The sequence below is a fragment of the Arvicola amphibius genome, chromosome 17 (assembly GCF_903992535.2).
Source record: "Arvicola amphibius chromosome 17, mArvAmp1.2, whole genome shotgun sequence".
In the NCBI taxonomy this organism is placed as follows: domain Eukaryota; kingdom Metazoa; phylum Chordata; class Mammalia; order Rodentia; family Cricetidae; genus Arvicola; species Arvicola amphibius.
In genome coordinates, this window is record NC_052063.2 from 1018369 (window position 1) to 1041380 (window position 23012).

At 43.5% G+C, this 23012-nt stretch overlaps 1 protein-coding gene across 1 annotated transcript; it reads right to left on the minus strand.

Moving 5' to 3' along the window:
* Positions 1-989: 989 nt before the first annotated feature.
* On the minus strand, positions 990-21203 carry Pwp1 (PWP1 homolog, endonuclein). The gene is made up of 15 exons (XM_038314469.2): positions 21029-21203; positions 18722-18780; positions 18447-18631; positions 16770-16855; positions 16574-16670; positions 13339-13449; positions 12463-12593; positions 11954-12015; positions 9687-9783; positions 8892-8953; positions 6525-6636; positions 3493-3583; positions 3287-3408; positions 2279-2384; positions 990-1330 (listed from the first exon to the last, which is right to left on the minus strand). The coding sequence occupies exons 1-15, from the start codon at positions 21098-21100 to the stop codon at positions 1221-1223; spliced, it is 1503 nt and encodes a 500-aa protein (XP_038170397.1). The 5' UTR covers positions 21101-21203; the 3' UTR covers positions 990-1220.
* Between the last annotated feature and the right edge of the window lie 1809 nt (positions 21204-23012).

Consider the following 23012-nt stretch of genomic DNA (forward strand, 5'->3'; position numbering starts at 1 on the left):
AGGAAATTTAATTTCAAGCCCAGAGCCAAAGCAATTAACTAGCAAGGGGAAGTATATTACACCTTACTACGTGTTAATTTTTTCTTCACAGTAACAGCTTGTAGGTTCTTACTAAAGCCTGACAGGAGTGAGTGACAGGTAGTTTTTAAGACAGGACCTAGTTCTACATCCTGCGCTTTCCCCATTCTCTGCCACACGCAAATTCTGATGAGGCTTGAGAAATAGCCAGCATTCTGAAAATACTTAAAGCATAAGTGAGGTGTATTTTAATGACAAATAGAACGTACTACTGTATTACTTCAAAATGAGAGAACGTCCTATTCACTTTTAGTATTAACAACATAAGACTTTGAAATCGGTTTAGCAAGTGCCGAGGTTTGAAAGGAGAATGGATGTTCATGAAAGAACTGAGTGGAAAGTTGTCCCGTGAGGCTAAGTGAAGTAAAGGGAACAGTGTCCAGAGCGCTTTTGAAGGCAATTCAAGTCCATTTGAAAAGGAAGGCATAGGTTATAAAGTAACTAGAGGAAGAATTTACTGGAACCAAAACTTATTCAGAATACTTTTTGATTATAGAAAATTCATATGAACTCCCCTAAAATAGTTTAAGTACTGGGACAAAGAAAACAGTCCTGAAAAAAAAATGTTAAGTTTGTAACCAAAAACATTTTAACAATAATAGCACTGTCAAGAATATGATTAATATGCAAAAGGTGAAAGTACCTTTAGGAATCCCATTTTAAAACAAAATGGGCTAAGGAAACTATGCAGTCAGTAAATGCTTGCTCTGCAAACACACGGGCCTGAATCTAGTTCTAGAACCTACCATGCATATTGGTAATCCTAGCAAGATAAGGTGAAGACCAGCTAGGAATTTTCCTGTCTCCCTTCTCCCCAGTGCAGCCTGGCTGACACAGCAAGACCCAGTCTCCAGAACTCTTCAGTTACTATACATATAGTATAAGCCTACAGTTCTAGGTCAGATGGCATATTTAAGGAATCATTCTCTATAAACTTTTATTTTCAAGAAATGCAAGAACTGTACAATACCCAGCTGAAGGTAGACACATAGGCAGTGGACTGCCAAGGCTGCAGAGGACATGGCAACAGGAACTGAATTTTCCTTCCATCATTGTATGGCTGTAGGTACACATGGAACATCTTTAGGCCAGCTTCTCGAAACTCCAAGTTCATGTAAGCATCCCAGGAGATTGTGATCTTGTCAGGATTCCATTGGTGTCTGGGAGCTCCCACTCCCGCAAGGGCCACTAATAGACAAGCCCTTTGCATTGCCAATAACCAGTCTCTCCCGTCTTCCAAATGTTTCGTTCACTAAAAAGAACCATGAGATGAGGTAAGGACTACAGTATAAGACAGTAAATTTCTGTTGTGAGGTAAAAACTTAAAAAAATATATTTACGAGAAAGTGAGAAAATAGCCAAGTTGTAAGCCTGACCAAGTGAGTGAGTCTTTCCTTAAAAAAAAAAAAGAAAAAGATTATTTTTCGAGACAGGGTTTCTCTGTAGCTTTGGAACACGTCCAGGAACTACCTCTTGTAGACCAGGTTGGCCTTGAACTCAGATCTACCTGCCTCAACCTCCTGGGATTAAAGGCGTGGTATGCCACCACGGCCTGGCCCTTAATCTAATCATTGTTTTGTACTTTGCCCTAGAGCTTAAATCTGCCTTGGAACAGGGCTTTAGTACAGATTTTACCCCCTCTGTATGACCACACATATACAATCTCTACATATTTCATGTCTGAATTCAAATTAGCAACCCAGACAAATCTTAGGATCCTTATCATCTAGGGAGAATTTAGTGAAGACATACTGTCTACAGGACACAGTAAGTAGTCATGCAGTGGTGGCACACATCTGTAATCCCAGCACTCTGGTGACATAGGCAGGCAGACTGAGTTGGAAGCCAGCCTGGTCTACAGAATGAGTTCCAGGCAGCTACACAGAGAAACCCTGTCTCAGAAAGGGGGCAGCAACGACAGGACAGTAAGTTAACAGTACTTATCTTGTAGAAAGTAGTTGAGAAATGAACACATTCATGCACTGTGGCACCTGGGAAAGGAAGGAAGGTTGGTTCTTCCTTGAGACTGCTACATTTCTTCTAGCTTGTCCATTTTAAGTGTGAACAGACTTGCCATTTCTGCAGCAGGGACTACAGGATGCACACTGGGCAGGTGTTTCCCGCCCATGACATTCCCACCCATGCTTAGTTAGCCCTTACTCTTTCCTTTCACAAAAAGCAGGAGCGTGGAGGTTCTCACCTGAAGATACAGTGCTTATGTCCCAAACGCGAAGCCCCTCCTTCTGACCTCCAAAGGCATAGACAAATGGCAAATCAGGACAACAAGAAGAACAAAAGAGAACTCCCTGGGGAAGAGAACTAAAGTCAGTGATTTCCATCCTTCCAGATAGTTCTAACCTCAGCCCCCACTAGATAAGTACCACCATGAAGCTGGGCATGAGTCACTCGCCTAGGTTGCTGTGTACACCTAGAAACTATCCATCTTTTTAAACAACTGTTATCTTAGGTCACTATCCTTTTTTCTGAAATGATCCTTCTGCATATGTGCAGGTGCTCTACCACTGAGCTGTGTCCCTAGCCTCTTTTGTGTTGGGTGTGTGTGTGGTCAGAGGACAACTTGTGGGAGTTGGTTCTTTTTACAGTGCCATCTCTCCAGACCCCTTTAGATTAATAAACTTTCAACATTTCCACTCTTAATACTTGATATTAGAAATATGCATTACTGAAAGTATGAATGAGAAAAACAAACTCCTTTAATGCAATAGCATTTGTTATTTGGATAAGTACGAAATCACATAGTCATTGGATGGAATTAAGAACTTCGTGGCCCGAATGCACGTGGTATTTAACAAACAGCTGTGGTGCTCTTCTGTATTGCACATGTTGCTCATGTAACTCAGCGCTCCCATCTGTTGAAGAGCACTACCTGTTCCGCTCTGCGCGCGCACAATCAACCTCAATGTAGTAAATAAAGAGCCACCAATAACTCAAGTACATAGTTCTAAAATTTTAAACAGTGGCCACTTATGTCCTTCCCCCATTCTTGATCCTGTCAAGTGACGCTTAAGCTTGTGACCCTGAAAAGAGTTCAGATAGTAACTGAATTCTTTAAAATACTTAAGTTAGAAACTCCCACTGAACTCGACTAGCTCAATATTAACTTCAACATGCCCTTGACTGTAGTGAATCCCATGAAAAGACAAGCAAACAGGTGAGAGCCACAATAAAAGTGTCAGGAGATGCTCACCATTTTCATGTCTCTGGAATGAACGAGACTTGGCCTGTCTCCTAGGATGTCCCAGATCTTGACATACTTGTCTGCTGAAGCAGTCACAAGGCAGCCCTTGACCTGACTGCTCAGATCAAGACCTGGAAGATAAGATTAGTTCAGGAGCTACTGTCTGAAATTTATTTTGTCATAATGCATCGGAAAGAAACATCACTCTTGCTCACCAGAGATTTCATCATTGTGTGCATTAAGTGTAAAAATTGGCTTGTCTGAACGTGCATCCAGATTATACACAAAGCCGTCGTCTGTACTGGCCTGCAGAGTAAAGGATGGGCAAGACCATGTTATATGACAATAAAATTTGGCAGTGGAGAAGTGTGCAAATTACAGTAAATATCTATAGAATTTACTAAAAATTAAAAACAGACATGACAACTTTGCATGAGCTATATCTATGAAGGAAAGAGTGGGGTTAGAAACATGGGAACACAGCAGTGGCATTCCCTGTACAGGGCAGCAGCAATACCTGGAGTGGGGTGGGCTAGCACAGAGGCTGGCTGAGGGCAGCTGCTGCAGCAGGTGTGAGCTGAGGAGCGAATAGAATGAGGCAGAGGAGGAAGATGGATGTGGGCAGCCAAAAAAGAATTTAGAGGAATGATGTGATCAGATCATGTCTCAATCCTGCCACAGCAGGGGACTGACAGAGGAAAATAAGCTCTGAGGCTCAAGAACTAGGGAGCAAAGGTGGGAAAAGTGAGGCCTAAAATTGGACTTGGCTTCAATTCCCAGCACCCACATGGTGGTAGCTCAGCCATCTGTAACTGTAGCTCTAGGGGATTTGATGCCATCTTCTGGCCTCCACGAGCACTGCGTACACATGGTATACACAGGCAAAGCACTCATTAAAATGAAATAACATGACAAACCAGAAAAAAAATCCTTCACAATCCTCTATGCAAAAGCTGGGTTCAGGGGTGAACGTAAGTAGGGTGCGTTAATCTCATGCGCCCCAGGGTGAAATGACTAGGCATCGCTACCATCGGTGTCGTTCCTAAAGCAGGAACCTGCAGAGTAGGAGCTGTAGTGGCATTTCATCTGTATTTTAATAAATAAAACTTGCTTGGAGATTAGAGAGTGTAACAGTCCCACTGGTCAGAGCCTTACAGACCAGGCAATGGTTACTCTGACCTGTAATCCCAGCATTTTGGTGGAAGTTAGAAGGGTGTTATTACAGGTTAAGGTGTGGTAGCAGCCAGTAATCTCAGCACTCTGGAGACAGAGCCAGAATTGATGGGAACTGTGGGTCACCTTGGGCTACATATTCCTTTGGGGGGGGGGGGAGCTACAGTCTTTTTATTCATTGTTTTTCGAGACAGGGTTTCTCTGTGTAACAGTCCTAGCTGTCCTGGCACTCACTCTGTAGACCAAACTCAGAGATCTGCCTACCTCTGCCTCCCAAGTGCTGGGCTGGGATTAAAGGTGTGAGCTACTAAAGGCTGTCCGGTCTGTGACGCTGACCAGTGGGCTGTCCTACTCTCCGATCTTCAGGCAAACGCAAGCTTTATTTATAAACACAAGTGCAACGCCACCCAGCTGGCAGACCCAGTTCTGAACCACTGTATACTCCTGGAGGCCTCGTAGCTCACTCTGTCCTTCCTCAGTGGCATTGGTGTTGAATAACATTCTGGTACTGTAAAACTTCTCTGGGGAAACCACACTCAAATGTTTAGAATTCACAAAATGATCTTATGGTGAAAACACATGACATTCTCAGAAACACTGAAAGCTTAATTTCTTACAAAGTTGTCCTAAAACTAAAAAAATGTTCTTTTCTTGCTCAGTTTCCTAATTAGCTAGACTGGAACGTTTTACAGTTTGTACATATAGCAATGTATCACAGCTTCTTTAAGTTCTAAAGAGGCTGAGGCAGAAGAACTACTTTGAGGCCAGCCTGGGATACGGTTACACTGTGTCCCAGAGTAGACGTGAAGGGGGCAGAAAGCCAGTATAGGCTAAACACACTTGGAAATGGCAAGCCTATCTACCGACCAACTTTTCAGTTCTTTTGATTGGGGTGGTTATAAATTAGGAACATAGTTTTATGTTATACAGCTAAGAATACTTAAAAGCATTTAAATTTCATTATTTTCCCATAAACATGATTGCATACTACTGTTGTCTAAATATACTACAAGGCATAGCTTGTTTAAAATGCATGTGTGTAAGTTATATTTTCTTAGAAACATGGGCATTTAACATTACTGTGACTTCTGCTTTCGCGTGTTTTCATGATGGCTATTTTATATCAGGCTTCCTGTTACCAAAGAGAAAGCTAGTGAATGAACAAATACACATGAACTAAGTCTGCAAACTAAAAACAAATAAAACCAGTTTTTTTTTTAAGGGAGACAACAGAACACATGAAATATTAAAGCAAAAAGAGAAATACAGAGTGGGGAACACTGAGGGCAAAGGATGCATTAGGAAAAAAAAAGTAAGGGCATGGTGGGGAACAGAAAAGTCAACCAAAATGAAGCCTAAATGAAATGCCTCGAAGCAGTCACACCTTTAGTTCCAGCTCTCAGGAAGCAGAGAGCTTGAGGCCAGCCTGGTGTACAGAGTTAGTTGCAAGACAGCCAAGACTACACAGAGAAACCTTGTCTCAAAAACAACCAAACCATCCAAACTAAAAGGAAATGCCACAAAGGAACCTGTTAACTGTTTTGATGCTAATCAAAAGACAAACACCTCCTGTCTTTGAGTAGCATTACTTCTCAGAACGCACTCCTATGGATTGCGACACTAGGACTTTATTTTCCTTTGGTTGACGTTAGTGGAATCTTTGCTATTGATCATCTCTAGAGTTCCATTTATGCATAAGGATTTGAATAAGAATATCTTTTGGATTGATTTAATTATTGAAAAGCACCAAAATTGGTAGGAGCAGGAGGACTTGCAAGTCCAAGGCCAGCCTGGGCAACACAGATCCTACCTCAAAATCTTGAAACAGTATTATGATGGTTAATATCTCAAAAGAACTAGTATGTAGTAAAATGGCTTAAAATAGAAAAATATATAAAGCACACTGGAATAGGTGAAAATTAGCTAAGTCATTCACAAGCTACCAAATTTTTTTTGTAGTTAAGCCACAGTGTTTTCAATTCTAAGACCCAGCAGCTTCACACTTCTAAACAGAGAAAATGCTTTTCTGAGAATATCTCATAGGAATTAGAAAAAGCAATGTGCATATTCTTACCAAAAAATGACATGGTGAGAAGTGGTTCCAGGTCACTCTCTCGATCTGCCCACTGAACCGCCACAGACGATGGTTCTGGTTTGGATTTCGGCAGTCATACAGAGCCACTGACCTGCACACATCGCAGGCCATGATAGGGTCAATGTATTTTAGTGAAATGGTAACACAGCAACATTGTGCATTCAGAATTCAAATATTTAAAGCCCGTTTGAAGCTTCTAAACGTAAAACATTTCTATTGTACTTATGTTGTGTGTGCAGGTGCCCACGTAGTTCAGAAGACATCCAATCCCTTGGAGCAAGAATTACAGGTGGCTCTAAGCCATCAGATAGGTTCTCTGTAAGAGGAACAAGTTCTCCTAATGACTAGACCGTCTCTCTAGCCCACTAGACTCTTCATTTTCTATTTTAGATTTATGTATATGAATGTTTTGTCTGCATGAATGTATGTGTGTGTGCAGTGCCCATGGAGGCCAGAGGGGCATCAGATTCCCTGGAACTGGAGTTAGAGATGGCTGTGAGCTACCATGTGGGTGCTGGGAACTCAGAGAGGATTCTTTGAAATAACAAAATGGATCTAACCATAGCACTTCCCTGGTCAACTTCCTTGTTCTTGGGAAACTCAGGGATACGGTCTTATGTTGTGGCATTTCATTTGTATTTTAATAAAGTTTGCCTGAAGATCAAAATAAAAGAGCCCCCACTGGTCAGCCTTACAGACCAGGCAGTGGTGACACACACCTTTAATCCCAGTAGCCACACTAGCTGCCATAGAAACCAGGCAGTAGTGATGCATGTCTTTAATCCCAGCACTAGGGAGGACTATAAAAACAGGAAATAGCTCTCAGACACGGTTATTCTGAGGTTCTTGGAGGCAGGATTGCCATTTCAGACTGAGGTAAAGGTAAGTGTCAGTGACTGGCTGTTTTCCTTTTCTGGTCTTCAGGGTTGAACCCCAATTTCTGTCTGAGTTTTTATTAACTGAGCTTTGGTCTTATTTTTCACAAATCACAGTGCAGTAGGATCACTGTATCTATTGTTTTCTAGGAGTACTTAGACCCTAAAGAAGTAACTATGAAAACAGTGAACAGTGGTTGTTTTCTCTTATCTACAGAAGTAATTGTGAAAACAGTGAACAGAGTTGTTTTTCTTTCAGTTTTTTGAGACAGGGTTTCTCTGTAGCTTTGGAGCCTGTCCTGGAACTAGCTCTGTAGACCAGGCTGGCCTCGAACTCACAGAGATCTGCCTGCCTCTGCCTCCTGAGTGCTGGGATTTAAGGCGTGCACCACCACTGCCCGGCCAGAGTTATTTTTCCTGAAGAAGCTTTACAACCTTTCCCTGACTTTGTCCATAGGATGATCCCAGCACACCTGAGGCGTCTTGAATTACTGCCTACCGCAAACAGTACATAAGGACTAAAGTTCCAGGGATCCTTCAGAAAACATAAATTAGATCAGGGGCTTTGGTATGCGAACTTGTTTTACCCCCCCCCCCCCAAAAAACTTTTGTTTAATAATCAGTAAATAAGCCTCTGCATGGCTGTTTGAGGTTCTGTCCACAGAAACTGTTCCTGTTGACAGAGAGCCTATAATTATATTCTGGTGTGACCGTCTTTTGACCTGTGCAACACAGAATAGCCTGAAATTCTATCTTCAAAAAACTGGAAACAAACTCTTGTAAAGGAAAAGAAACCAAAGGCTGCTGACTGGTTGATTCTACTAGCTATCCTCCCTCCCCTCAGACACAGTCTGCGGAAAGGAGAACACGTGACCAGGGCTCCTGCAGTTGCCTGTTAGCTCCAATTAGATTAATTTCTCCTGAACTCATGGCTTCTGCCAAGTGATATATGAACGCTCCCCATGGAAGAAGAGCACATCCCCCAGTCCATGTGACATGTTTCATGGCAGGAGAAATACACTAATACCAAACCAAACCTCCAAAAGCCTTGGTTTCTCTGCCTTGGGAGAATCAAGTGTCTCTGTTTAGCTTAACCAAGCCATTGTGAGCAGTTACCAGCTGAATCAAGTCTACATGGGCAGAATCTGAAATGGCATTAAGAAATGTTTGCCTTAAATCATGAAGTATGGGATTGAGTACATCACAAAAATGGCTAACTCATACATCCTTTAAAAACCAGAGAAGTTGCTAGTAGTTAGATTAATATGACAAAACCATATTTCTTTTGAGAGGGAATGAAGGATCAAGGGCTGAAAACTAGCAGTAATAATTTAAACATGTAGCTACCTCAGTTGCACAGCTTGAAGATGGCTCCTGTCTTGTGCAAAGTGGGCGACAGCCCTTCTGAGTTACCCACCCCCATCCCAGACCAAGTACTTTAGTTTAAGCATAGTACAAAGTGCTTTCTTACTTATCATATGACCCAGAAATCAGAGTTTGTGCTTCAAATGGATGAAACTGCAGAGTCTGGACCTAAAGGGAAGAAGAATAAAAGAAGAGATCTATCTTTGCCCACTCTGAGTAATAACAGTGCCACTGTGTGGTGAGACAGACTATGTATTCCCCTCTTTGAAATTCCAATACTGCAATCTGCTGCAGGGTGTTGTTTTGTTTTGGGGGAAGGGTCTCACTATGTAGGCCTGGCTGGTGTGAAGCTTGCTACACCAGACTGGCCTAAAGGCCCTGAACTCAAGAGTTTCACCTGCCTCTCTCGACTGCTCATATTAAAGGTATGAGCCACCATGCTTGGTCAAGAAACCAGTTACTAAATACTCAAAAAGGAGAACCATATTCTCAAATAATGGCTTGCACTTACAGGAATACCACAGTGCTCCTCAAACCCTAGGATGCAATACTTGCATCCCTCAGGATAAAGGGGAGAAAAAGTAGATTGGATTGGGCAAGTGCACAAGCTTCAAAGTCCAACTGTTTTCGGGTCATCAGTACCCTCAGCAGATCTTGTAGTTATACATCTGCTACAACCTTTCTTTACTACTGCGTAACTGACAATCATACCTCCAGGATCCTCCATGAGCATATCACAGGGCATTAATATTCCTAGTTTCTGTTCCTGCTTTATCAACCTCAGTGGTTTAACTATTGAAAGCACTTTGTAAATCATAAATCCATATACAAATGTCCAGATTACATTAGCCAATAATCTGCCAGATTGTTTAGAAGCCCTTTATCCACTAAGTCACCATACCTTGTCTGTGTGTGCAGTAAGCCTGGCTGCTGGCTTCCCCACAGACATATCCCAGAGAATTACAGTGCTATCTGCTGATGCACTTGCCAGCACATTTCTGGAATGGGAAGAAACAAATTAGAGAAATTGTTCTTAAAAACAAAGCAGTAAATACAAGGAGTTCACTTATGATCACAGCAGTAAAATACTAGGAATTTAAAAAACAAAACTTACTACCAAAGACTATCAAAATAAACCAGACTGTCAAAGTGGAAAGACCCTCTCCATTTGTACTGGAAGACGTAATATTGTTGGGATGGAAACGGCACCTGCAGGCTGATTACAGATTTGGCCACACACAATGACAGAGTCAACCCACTCTGCTCAAAAGCTTACTTCAGTAGAAAGCAGTAAGCAGATTCTGAAGCTTCTGTGTCTGTATAAAGGACCCATAAACCTGAGAAGTGCACGCTTCTTAATTTTAAAATTAATGGAAAAGTTAACCAAACAGAAGTAACTTCGGAAAACACATTTTTGTTGTGAACTACTGAATGTGGGTGCTGAGAATCAAATTCAGGTCCTCTGTAAGCAGTGAGCGCTCTTAACCACTGAGCCACTTCTCAGGCTGGCCGGTGTCACGTCTGTCACCACCCCCTCCCCTCAAGGGTTTTCTATGTAGCCCTGGCAACCTCCCAAGTGCTGGGATTAAAGGTGTCCATTGCTTTTTTAAGATGTGCTCTCACTATGTTGCACAGGTTGTCTCAAATTCTGTGTTCATGCAGTATTCCTGTCTCAGCTTCCCAGTTAGTGTGGCTGTGTTTTTAATCTGCATTTCTCAGTGATTGGTATTTTTCATTTATAAAAGTGCCAGGACAATTAAACGTTCAAGTTGGATGAATGATGAGCATATTTTCAATTAATGATTCAAGGGCAATGGAATATCCTTGTGAAAAAGTTCTAACCCCAATCTCACTCAGCAACCACACACATCAAAACAGACAGCAGACTTAAATATGGGAGCTAACGGTAAAAAAATCTCAGAACAACATGCTAATATAAATTTTGATGATGGGTTAGGAAACAGTGTCTGGGATGCAACAGCAAACACACAATAAAAATAATCTGGACACCAGCAACATTAAAATGGTTTTCCAAAGAAAATGAAAAGACGATATGTCCATAGTACAAATACATTTCTAATTAGGTATTACTTTAGAATATATTAGAGACTTTTACAATTAGAAAGAAATTTCCCACCAAGAAGGTATACATAATGGTCAATGAGCACAGAGAGCTCAGCATTGCCAGTCACTGAGAAATGCACGTAAAGTTCAGCTGAATGGGAGGCTGAGGCAGGAAGACCGTTTGAGTGCAGGGTTTGAGAAAACTTGGGCAACACAGTGAGACTACACCTTAAAAAACCATGCCAGGTATAGTGGTACACGCCTTTGATTCTGGAACTTGGAAGGCAGTGGCAGGTGGATCTCTGGATTTGGGAGCAGCCTGTTCTACATAGTTCCAGGACAGCCAGAGCTATATAGTGAGACCCTGTTTCTGGAAAAAAAAAAAAAAAAAAAAAAAAAAAAAGAAACAGAACAAAACAAAACACACATTCCAAATACTTGACAGGAAGTGGAATGGGCTTGCCATGGCTGAGGGGTGAGGGATGCAGGGTTTTGTTATTACAAGGTACAGTTTCAGTCTGGAAGACAGAAGGTCTGATCTGAAGATGGGTGGGGTGGCAGCTGCACAGCTGTGAATGCACTGAATCACTCAACTTCAAAAGGGCTCATGTGGTGACTGTGCTGCAGATGGTGATGTGAGAAAATGAAATACTGTTTGGTGAGAAGCAGTACACCCTGTGGCATCACTGGTACTGCAGTACACATTTCCCAGTGATGGGGAAGATGGTACATGGCACCCAAGTTTTGTTTTGTTTCTTTTTTTCGAGACAGGGTTTCTCTGTGTAGTCCTGGCTGTTCTGGAACTCACTCTGTAGACCAGGTTGGCCTTGAACTCACAGATCTTCCGGCCCCTGCCTCTGGAGTGCTGGGATTAAAGGCCGTGCCATCACCGCCTGGCTGGTCCCTAGGTTTGTAAAGGGCACCTATGGCAAAGTCTGCTAGGGAACATGGGGCCGCAACTCAACAGCACAGCTGCTGCCCTGGAGTGGTGCATTCAGCAGGAAAGGGGAACCATGGGCCCAAAGGCCCTAGCACAGGAGGTGGGCAGTGTAGCTGTAGCCGAGATCGAGAACAATCTGCATCATATGAACGCCATCTTCCTACCTGACTGTCTTATTCCAGGAGAGGTCAAGGACAGCATCAGTGTGTCCTTCTGCTGAGGAACTCTGTAATAATTATTTTAATTATTTTTTGTATTAAATGTCACCCATCACAAACTGCCTGTTAACTTTATCATGGTAAATATTCTTTTCAGAAAGAAACTATAGCAATTTATGATCTATATCAACACTGCTTTTCACTTTCCAAACCTATTTTAAAAACTACAAGAATAATATAGATTTTTTTGAACACATCACAAAAGCACTTCAAAACAAGAGTCTGGTATAGAGCTACTCCAGGTGAACGTGCATCACCCAACTCATCTGTTCTATATTACATGCCAACAAATTTCATACAACAGAAAATACATGGGCTTTCTGAAATTAGAAAGTACGTTAACTTGTAGCTTTCTGTCTTGTTGTACCAAGACTATCTGATTGCAAAAACATATGTTCTTATACCCTCCTCTCTAGTAACTTAACCCAACTTGTCTTTTAACATCTATTTTTTACCTTCTTCCCTTTCTTTTTCTTCTTTTTTGAAGTCTTACTTCCCAAAGTGAAGACCGGCTCTAGAGAGTCCACTATATCCAGGTCCCACACCTCGATGACAGGGGTCATGTTTCCCACAGCAATGTAATTTCCTATGGGAAGAAACAATGCACTTTCTACTATAAACCAGAACCACACCTGCCACTCCAGCACGTCACCCTGGGAGTGGCTTGAGCAGCAACTATCAAACCCACTGTGTCATCTTGGAATCCTGCAGTTGTAGCAGCTCCCACTCCCTACCATCGCTGAGCTGCTTTTGAGAGCTGTATTCTAGCAATAAAGGCTCAATTCTTTGGTCTCAGTTATGAAATTTACTGTATTAAGCAACAACTCCTGCCCTATTTTCCATGGACGGCAGGACAAGGTCACTCGTTGCTCTCGCAGTACTGTACATTTACTGTTACTGAGAAGCACCAACAGGGCAACTACGGGTGTGAGGTGTGGCTGGAAATGCCACCATGAGAAGCCAGTTACCTGGGACAAGTGTCTCTGGTTTATCTGCTTTCCTTTTTCCTTTTCTTTCCTTTGTGAGACCAGGTCTCACTTATAGTCTAGGATGGCTCCAGCTCCCATTACCATTCTGTACCAGGCTCCTTTGAGTGTTTCCCTAAATTCCAGCTGGTAACAAAATACCACTTCACACTGGGCTTTCACGAGATCCAGTAATTCCATAATCAAAAATCTTTCAGGTAGTATCGTTCAGCCCACAGAGTAGCAGCTTATCCAAACCGTGGAGGCACACAGACCCCACGTGATTAAGTGACATTACACTAGTATCACTTCATAAACTATTGTCAACAACTCTGACTCATGCAGAACAAACAATTTTCCAATTACCAGTTGAAGCATCTGGGCTAGGATCAAAGTTCAGCCATTCTACACTCAGAGGGTATGCCGACAGGAGTATGTCGTGGTGCACATAGAAAGACTCCTCTTCTTGATTGTAAACTGAAAGGATGGGAAGAGAGACTTAATAAACCAGAGACTTCAGACGTCACACCCACCCCACAGGAACACTCTCCTATTGAAACGAGACAGGTCATGGTCACCACTGCCACAGAAAGTCTGTCTGTCCAGTGTAATACATTCTCACCCGCTTCATTTCCCATGAACATTGCCAGCCAGATAAATGGGTCTGTTATCTACTTCATTACAAAAGACACTCTACAGGGAGGATTGACATTACCTGCTAAAGGTCTAGCTGATTTTACATCCAAAAGAACAAACAAAAATAACCTTGGAGAAAAATAATTGTATTTAGAAATTTAAATGCCTACCAAAAATTACGTCAGTATTTCAAGAGTTTATGAAGACTAACAATCTAGACCAACACCCTTTCAACTACAGCGACTCACAGAAGCAGCTCGTTAACTACCACATACATCACGAAGATGCACGCGATGGCGTGGCAACAAGAGTACAGTGGGGAGGTCCTACTCGCCCTTGTCAGGCTCTTTATTGAGGAAGAAGTGAGAAAATAATATTATTTATTTACATTTTCAGATCTCTGATTATGGGACAGATTCTGGGACTGGGAAATGTCACACCAAGTTCTATCACATTAGCTCCTGCTGAGAAGGCACGTTCCTGAAAAAAACGTTAGCTGTCACCAATGTGCTCTGTGCACATTGTAAATTAAACTGGCAACTCAGAGGTGCACGCATAAAAACCAATCTGCCAATTTCAAAAAGACTAATAAAATTTATTTTTTTAAATTAGTTTTTGTTTGTTTTGAGACAGAATCTTGGTAACTGGCCAGGATGGCTTCTAAGTTGCATGGCTTCTCTTGTCTCAGCCTCCCAAATGCTGGATTATAAGCCTGCACCACCACTCCCAACTATAGAATAACTGGTCTTAAAAAGAACATTAACCTACGTTGTTCTCAGTTAACACATCTAAAACATCAGTTTAAAAACATCAGAATTAGAACATATATGCTGCTGAAAGCCTTATTTTTGAAAAATTTCTAATACTGATAGAACACAATCATCTGTGGGGTAAAATGGACCTAATTATAGGATTCCTATAGACCAGTGGTCCTCAACCTGTGGGTTGCAACCCCATTTTTGGGGGGGAGAGGGGTGTCAAACAACCCTTTTACAGGGGTCACTGAGACTATTGGAAAACAAAGATATTCACATTATGATTCACAATAGGAGCAAAACTACAGTTATGAAGTAGCAACAAAGTACTTTTATAGTTGAGAATGAGGGACTGCATTAAAAGGTTGCAGCTTTAGGAAGGTTGAGAACCACTGTTATAGACAGCCTTGAAGGTCCTTAGGAGCTACAGAAATCGAGGCTGAGGGGGCTGGCAAGATTGGTTACTAGGTATTTGCCTCCAAGTTTAAATTTAATCACCAGTACTCACATGGTGGAAGAAAAGAACTGATTCCTGCAAGTTGTCCTCTGCTACAACACACAGACACACAGACACACACACAGGGGTGGGGGGAGAAGCTGGAGGCAGCAATAGGGTCCAGCAAGTAAAAGTTCTTTGCTGTCTGCCATGAAAGCCTGAGTTCCACAAAGTAAGGAGGGAGTGAAACAGGGGCAGAAGTAGTAGGTCTGGGAATCTCAGCGTCCAGTGTAGCATGCTTGCTTAGCATGCTAATCCAAGACCCCTAGGCTTGACACGAAGCCCTGGGCAAAACAAAACAAAAAAACCCAAAACTAAAACATAAAAAGAAATGTAACTAGGCTGGAGAGATGGCTCAGCGGTTAAGAGCACTGACTGCCTTTCCAGAGGTCCTGAGTTCAATTCCCAGCAACCACATGGTGGCTCACAACCATCTGTAATGAAACCTCTTCTGGTCTGCAGGCAAAACACTGTATACATAATAAATAAGCTTAAAAAGAAAGAAATGTAGCTAACGAAGTCACTAGGATAGGCTGATGAGCACCAAGCCTAAAGGTTTTGTTTTTTTAAACTGTGACTGTCTCAACTGAGCCGTCTCCACAGCTTCAGTCTCAAGGCGGACAGCAGATGAGCTGAGACGGACTGAAGGATGCTCCGGAGATGGTGCTCAGAGGAATGACAGAACAAAGAACAAAGGAAAGCACAGGGCAAAGTATCCTACATACTCTGGAGATATGTTTTTGGTATATAAAATATAAACTATATTTCAAACTAAAAATACCAAAGTCCAGGCCGGGCGGCGATGGAGCACGCCTTTAATCCCAGCACTCGGGAGGCAGAGGCAGGCGGATCTCTGTAAGTTCGAGACCAGCCTGGTCTACAAGAGCTAGTTCCAGGACAGGCTCCAAAGCTACAGAGAAACCCTGTCTCGAAAAACCAAAAAAAAAAAAAAAAAAAAAAAAAACCAAAGTCCAGCAAGATATTTAGTGTTAACTAAAAATAAATAAATAAATAAATAAATAAATAAATAAATTGCTATAGGGCTGGTGATGGAGCTACATGCCTATCTGCTATGAGGTCATGAGTCATTCCCAGCACTGAAAAAAAAAATCTGATTTAAATTTTTCTAAGCAGATTCCTTTAAGGCTTTCGTCTGACTTAGGTGCAGGTGTTTCCTGAACTGAAAAGAGTGACCAAGATGTTTTGATCAAAAAAAGAGCATGGTGGTTGGAGAAGAGATGACTCAGTGGTTAAAGCAGCATTTGTTGAGGGCCCAGGTTCAGTTCCCAGCACCCACGTGGTGACTACAAACCATTTGTAAAGACTCTAGTTACAGGGTATTGGATGCCCTCTTCTGGCTTCTATGGGCACTGCACACATCTGGTACATACGTGCAGACACATTCATACATGTAAAATTCATTTGAGAAAAAAAAGGCAGCTCTGTGTTGAATTAGGAAGAAAACAATGTTCTATAAAGGGAACTATTACAAACAGCTTTAAGAAATGCAGGACACGGTCACTTAGTGCTCTTGCAGAGGACGATACTAATTCCCAGCATCCACATAGCTGCTCACCACTGCCTGTAACTCCAGTTCCAGGGATCTAACCACCTCTTCTGGTTTCCTTGGGCACCAATCATGTAGGACCTTGCCTCTAAAGCTACGCAAATGGCCACCTGGAAAGCTTTTTAGCAGGGCAGCCCCTTCACTCACCATGCACCTCCAGATTGCACTGCTCCTGCTCAGCTCGGCCACAGATGATGAAGTTGTCAGTGGGCTTAATCAAGAAATCTTCATGCTCGTATTGTTCCTAAGTGGGCAGGAAACAGTCACCGGCTAGAGGCAGAAATTCAATAAGGTTTCTTAACACCTAGGACCAATCTGAAAACTAATGTGACTAAACACTTACCGTATCTTTCAGGGTAACATATGGATCTTGATCATTACTGCCATAGACCGTAAGACCCAGCAGAGATTCACCAAGAGTCTCAGCATCTGTAATAAGAATTTACTCATCAAAAAGGAAAAATTAAAATCATCCCGACAAAACCTTTTTCTCAAGACAGCTAGTTCTGGGCTTGGGTCTATTTTATCATTAACTGTATCATATTTGGGAAAAGAAGCTGTACAAATTTCAAAGTCATTTTCTGTGTGACAGCTGGAATGCGTTCCTCCTAACTTTTAGAAGTCACAATCTTCCAATGAAATAATTAACTCAAAAATTTAATCCTTTTAGAAAATATTGCAACTCTGTTCCGATTCTCAAGCTTGTTGCATACAATTAAAATTCAAGGTGCTACAGGCAACTTTTAGAACTGGAAAGAAAGTGTCCTGGGAATGCTGAAATGAACCAACCAGATAAGGGTTGTTACGGAAAATCTAACACAGCTGGTGTCACAGTTGGCCAGGATGCTCTGCAGGCAGTGCTCTCAATGTAAAACACCCACTTCCTTCACACATCTGCAAAGGAACCTTTATTCCACCTTTGCAAGGGCAGCAGTGAGCAGACCTAGAGGAACTGCCATGGTCTGGACGAGAGATTTCCTTCTCTGAAGGCTCTTCTGTTAGGGAAGGGGGATGCCAGCTGACAAGCTTCTAGGGAGTGATAATCCTCAGAATTCTGACCTAATCAATGGACTAATCCCTGCTGAACTTAAAATAGAATGGCATCGTTTCCAGGTGGTGGAGGGCAGGTGGTAAGGCCAGCATGGAAGGCAAATCAAATCCAAGTTCCCATGAAAAGAAACAACACCTGACTCCACAGCTTCCTATAGCACAACACTCTGTCCACAGTACTGCAATCCTTCATCTCTTGGTGGGGGATCACGACAGCCCCAGCAACCAAAGACATAAAGTTTAAAGTAGAGGGCACATTAAATATAAAAAAGCACCATCTTTGGTGTTTGTGTTTTCTTCATTCATAATGAACAGCACGTATGTACAGATCATCACCCACTCACTAGCAATCCTGAGAACGACAGGCCGCAAACAACTTTTTAAACTGAGCCTATCATGAGTCTGAGCTGAGCTGTCAGGTCTCATTTGTTTCTCCAAAGTTGAGAGTTGTTGATTCTGAGATGCAGAGTAGTTGGGATTCACACATTACAGAGCTTATTAACCGACTCAGGGCGAGGGTGAGCAAGGGGCATCTATCTCTCACCCTTGAGATTTCAGGTTAATGTTACCCGGGATCATTCCAGAAGGCTACAATGCACACTCACACAGCTCCTGACAGTTCTTTATACTGCCTTTGCTAGACGAGCAGCTGGGCCAGCGTTCTTAGCTTGCATTTTTTTCCCCAGGCTCCCCTCTCCTCATTATCTCAACTGACAGTGCTGGAGATGCAGAGAACTCAGTTACAGGGTCACCCTGACACATGCAGGAAAACAGACTGTCTCCTCAGAGCTCAGATTCACTGTTAGGTCACAGAACTCCCTTCTAAACTAGTTCAGGAAACAAGTCTAATCTGGAGGCAAAGTATCTGACCCGACCCCAGGGACATAAAACAGACTGAAGCTCGGGGATAGCAGCGGGTCTAGACTGCTATGAGCAGACACAGTAGAGGTGAGGTAGAGGGACTTCTCACCTGGGTCGTCGTCCTCATCATAATTATCCAAGTCGTACTCGGCCAGTTCATCATCATCTAGGGTGTGGTCATCCTGTGGGTCACCATCCTCCAGGGACTCCCTAGGCCGTGCCTGGGTACGGGCACTCCGAATGCCATCTTCTGAAGGACTACCTGCCTCCTCTTCCTCACTGCCACCTTCTTCTCTGAGTGAAAACAAACAGGGAAGTCACCCAGGTGGCACCTCCCAACAGCAAGCAGGCGACACACCAGATGCAGCAACACTTGAAACTTACTGTAATTTTTCTTTTGCTTCAGCGATGAGACGCTTTACTTCCTCTTTACTTAGCTCTACCTACAAGGGAGTAAACGCTTCATTAGAGCAATTTACGGAAATCTATTGTGTGATGTTTTACTCTCTTGGCTTTTGGGGGGGGTGCCCACCACCCAGCACCCAAATAAATCACACACAGAGGCTTACTCTTAGTTATGAATGCCTGGCCTTAGCTTAAGCTTGTTTCTTGCCAGTTTTTCTTAAATTAACCTGTTTACCTTTTGCCTCTGGGCTTTTCTCTTCCTGTTTCTATATACTTTTGTGACTGGATGGGTGGCTGGCCCCTGATGTCCCCCCTCCCCTTGTTCTCTTCTTCTCAGAGTTCTCCTTCTATTGATACTCTCTGCCCGCTAGGCCCACCTATCCTTGCTCCTGCCTCTTTGTTGACCATACACTTCTTTATTAAGACCATCAGGTGTTTTAGACAGGCACAGTAGCAGCTTCAGAGTTAAACAAATGCAGGGTAACAAAAGTCACACACCTGAAAATAATATTCCCCAACAGAAAGTAGAAGCCTTGGAACTAGGTCTTCAGGCAAATGTAAACTATAACTTCAAGAGCCACCAAGACAATCTTGCACATTGGTCAAGGCTCGAAATTTAAGTAGGCAGAGCTTGTTGTATAGGTCCTTATGATTAAGATTTCCTTCCCCAATACTGTTCAGAAGTCATGTTCATTCTGCTCTGCCTTCCTCGGTATTCAAATAGGTTGATTTTTGCACAATGGATCTGTGGTATTTTTCTTCCAACCACCTCAACCTCCAGGGGCACCTCTCTCTCGTGCGCACACCTGTTTATTCATGTAACATTGGTCCTCCGCTTTTTCCCCCACCACCACTGCCAAATGCAAATTGATTCTTCCTGGGAACCAATTACACCCTTCAACTTCCCCCATCTCTTATCTTGAACTCCAGCTTAATTTTCCCAACTTCCAGTAAGATTTCCTGTTTGGGCATTTTTTGTTCGAACAGTTTAAAACTGAGGCCTTCAAAATCGCCATTCCCTCACATAAACAACGATTCAGTACCTTTAAAACACCTAACACTACTAAATTATGCGTATAAAAGCCAACGATAGTTTGGTATTGTTTACTTAAGTGTGGCGCTGGCCACAGTGGCAGTGCTCCACGACTGACGGTGAGTCAATTGCCGAGTTTCTACTCTAGGAGCCTCCAGTTCTTCGGTGGCTCCGACCGGTAACTCTTAGTACTTAGGAAACTGAAGCAGGAGGATTGCCATGCCTCAAGTCTGAGGCCACAGTGTGCTACAAAAGCAAAAATCTTGTAATACAAGGACGCTCCCAAGGACATCCTATTTTCGGTGAGACAGATTCAGAAATTAAAGGCTAGGAAACACTGGGGAGGCAGGGAGCTCAGACATTCAAGTTTTTGTTAAGCAAACATTAGGCCCTAAATTCCATCCCAGAACTCGCTTGAAAACGAGGCGCGGTGACAAGCACACCTGTAATCTCCGCACTGGAGATTACAGGCACAGGTGAATTTCTGGTGCCTGTTGGCCAGCCAGTCTATCTCAATTAGCTAGCTCTAGGTTCAGACAGCACACAAATACAAACATAAGAACCTGGGCATACACACAAAAAGGTATTTGTATTCTTTGGGGGTGGAGAATGAGAACTAGGGATTTTTAGGACTCCCCATCAAATACCTCAAAAGATGTATGTCCCTTTAACAATGAAAGCCATATCCTCTTGGATAAATCGAATGAGGTGACTGTTGTACCTATGCTATAAATATGCGTTGACGCCCGCTGTAGGCAAAACACCAAAGAAAACTATGACGAAACACTGTACTCTGGTGGAATTTACACCTGTAGGGAATACTTCCATCCCTCAACAGCTGTAAAATCAAGAGAAAAAAGACCTCTGCCCTATTTCGCTCAAGCATATCCCGGGACCCCGAACACCGACTGAGCAACCGCATCCTTTGCCACAGTCTCCAGCTTTTGCTCGATTTCTTTCCTTGTCCTCCCTGCCCCAGAACGTTCTACCCGAATCACCAGGAATTCCTAACCAGCAAGCACCCCGCCCCCTTCCCGGGCATAAACTCCACGTGCTCGCAAATTCGGGGGTGGGGCCGGGCTTCCGGCTCCGGGCCGAGAAGGGGTGAGGTCCCCGCTTTTCTGGGGACACCGAACCACACCGCAAGCGACTACAAGTCCGGCCAACCCAGACAGGGCGCCGCTGCGCGGCTCAGGCCCGGCGCGTGCGTCCCCACGCGAGGGCGACCCCGTGAGGGTCCCCGGGCGCCTCACCTTGTCCGGCGTCTCTTTGGCCACGCCGCGGCGGACCCAGGCCAGGCAGGTCACTTGGCGGCTGCGGTTCATGGTCGTCGGCGACAACGCGTCTCAGGCCGGCGGACCTTACTGCCGGGAGAGAGGACGCCAAGCTCCGCGAAGGGTTGGACGGCGCGCAGGCACGGGCGCCCGCTTGACGTCATTCGCAGGCGCCGTCGGGAAAGGGGCGGGGGATGTGCAGGAAGTGGGCGTGGCCGTAAGCAGATGGATGGGGACGGTGATCCGGGTGGTCCGTGCTCCTGCGAAAGTGTCCTGGAGCAGACAAAGGAGATCTTTGGAACTCTAAGCTTCCGCCCTTACGTTTCTTTGCTTTCTAACCCCCTACCGTACGGGGTCAAACCCAGAGCCCCGTGCTCTACCGCAAACTACATCCTCTTCCTCGCTCCACCACCTGCGGTCTTTGGAGACAGTTTCTCACGATGTAGCCCCAGGCTGATCTGGAACTCTGGATCCTTCTGCCTTAGCCTCCCGACTGCTAGAATTACAGGCGTTCACTGAGTCAACTCGCCCAGCACTTTCATTACTGAATGTTACTTTCTCATAGTAAAACATTTAGTACCTGAACCGCCACGGTGGTGTGTGTCTTTAATTCCAGCACTGGAGAGACTGAGGCAGGGTTGCTGCGAATGAAAAACAGAAATAAAAGGAGAACTTGGCTGCTCATATAGGGGTTGAGTTTTTTTTATTATAAATATAAGGAAGAATACAGGTAGAGACAGAGACCTCTGGAGGAATCCAGAGTGAACGTGGCCGGGACAAGAGACTAGCCAAGAAGTAAAAGGCAGAGGGGCCATTGTAGCCAAAATGACTGGATTACATAGAGAAGAGCCACTAGGGAAAGAGCAGTCCAGCCCTTGGGCTGGAGAGTTCAGAGTAAGGGTTGAGGTAAAACAGCCAGGAGGACCCTGCCACAGGTGGGATTGAGGGAAAAGGGAGGCTAGAGTCTGCTTTGATAGCTAATAAGCACCTTAGCTGTTTGTCCTGGGTTTGAGACCTAACAGTCCTCTGTTGGAGGCCAGCCAGGACTGTGAAGCAAGACTTGGCTAAAAATGACCAAGCCCACTGTCTTATTTTTTATTATTGTGATTGATGAAACACCATGACCAAAAGAACCTAGGGAGGGGAAAGTTTACTTACTCTCCATATCACTATGACAGTGGGCATCAAGGCAGGAACTCAAATAGGGCAGAAGCCATAGAGGAGTGCTACTTACTGGCTTGTACCACATGGCTTGCTCAGTCTACTTTCTTAGAAGAACCCAGAACTACCTGCCCAGGGTGGCACCACCCACAATTATCTGGGGCCCTTCTACATCAGTCACTAATTAGAAAAATGCTCTATAGGCTTGCCTACAGGCTGGTCTTTGGGGTGCTTCCTCCCAGATGGCTCTAGCTTGTTTCAAGTTGACATAAAACTAGCCAGCACACCCTACTCTCCCCAAAACACCACCCATAAGTTACCACAGTTACTAATAGTAACACATTAGGTTGAAGATACAATTTTAAGTGTCCCACATAAAATGGCCATCAAATTATGAAATTTTGCTTGTGCTAGGCAAGTTCTCTACCATGGAACCAGACCCCCCCAACTCCATAATTTTTATTATTGCAAAATATACATAACATAAAATTTATCTCAATCCATTTTGAGTGTGTAATTTATGTTTATAATTAAAAATATAACAATAATGAACAGGTGAGAAACCTTCCTGTGTTTAGAATAACACACATGCATTGACATCTTTCTTCTTACTGTGCTGGGTTAAACCCAGGGCCTTGAGCATGCTAGACAAGCACACTATCAAGAGCTACACTCTTCACTATGAACTGATTACTTTATAGAGGCTGCTTCTAAATATCTGGCTACGGTTGGCTAGATGGGATCACCTGGCATATGGGTAGGCGTGTGCTTGAGTAGTTGATGTTGGGGTTCCCTGTGGCAG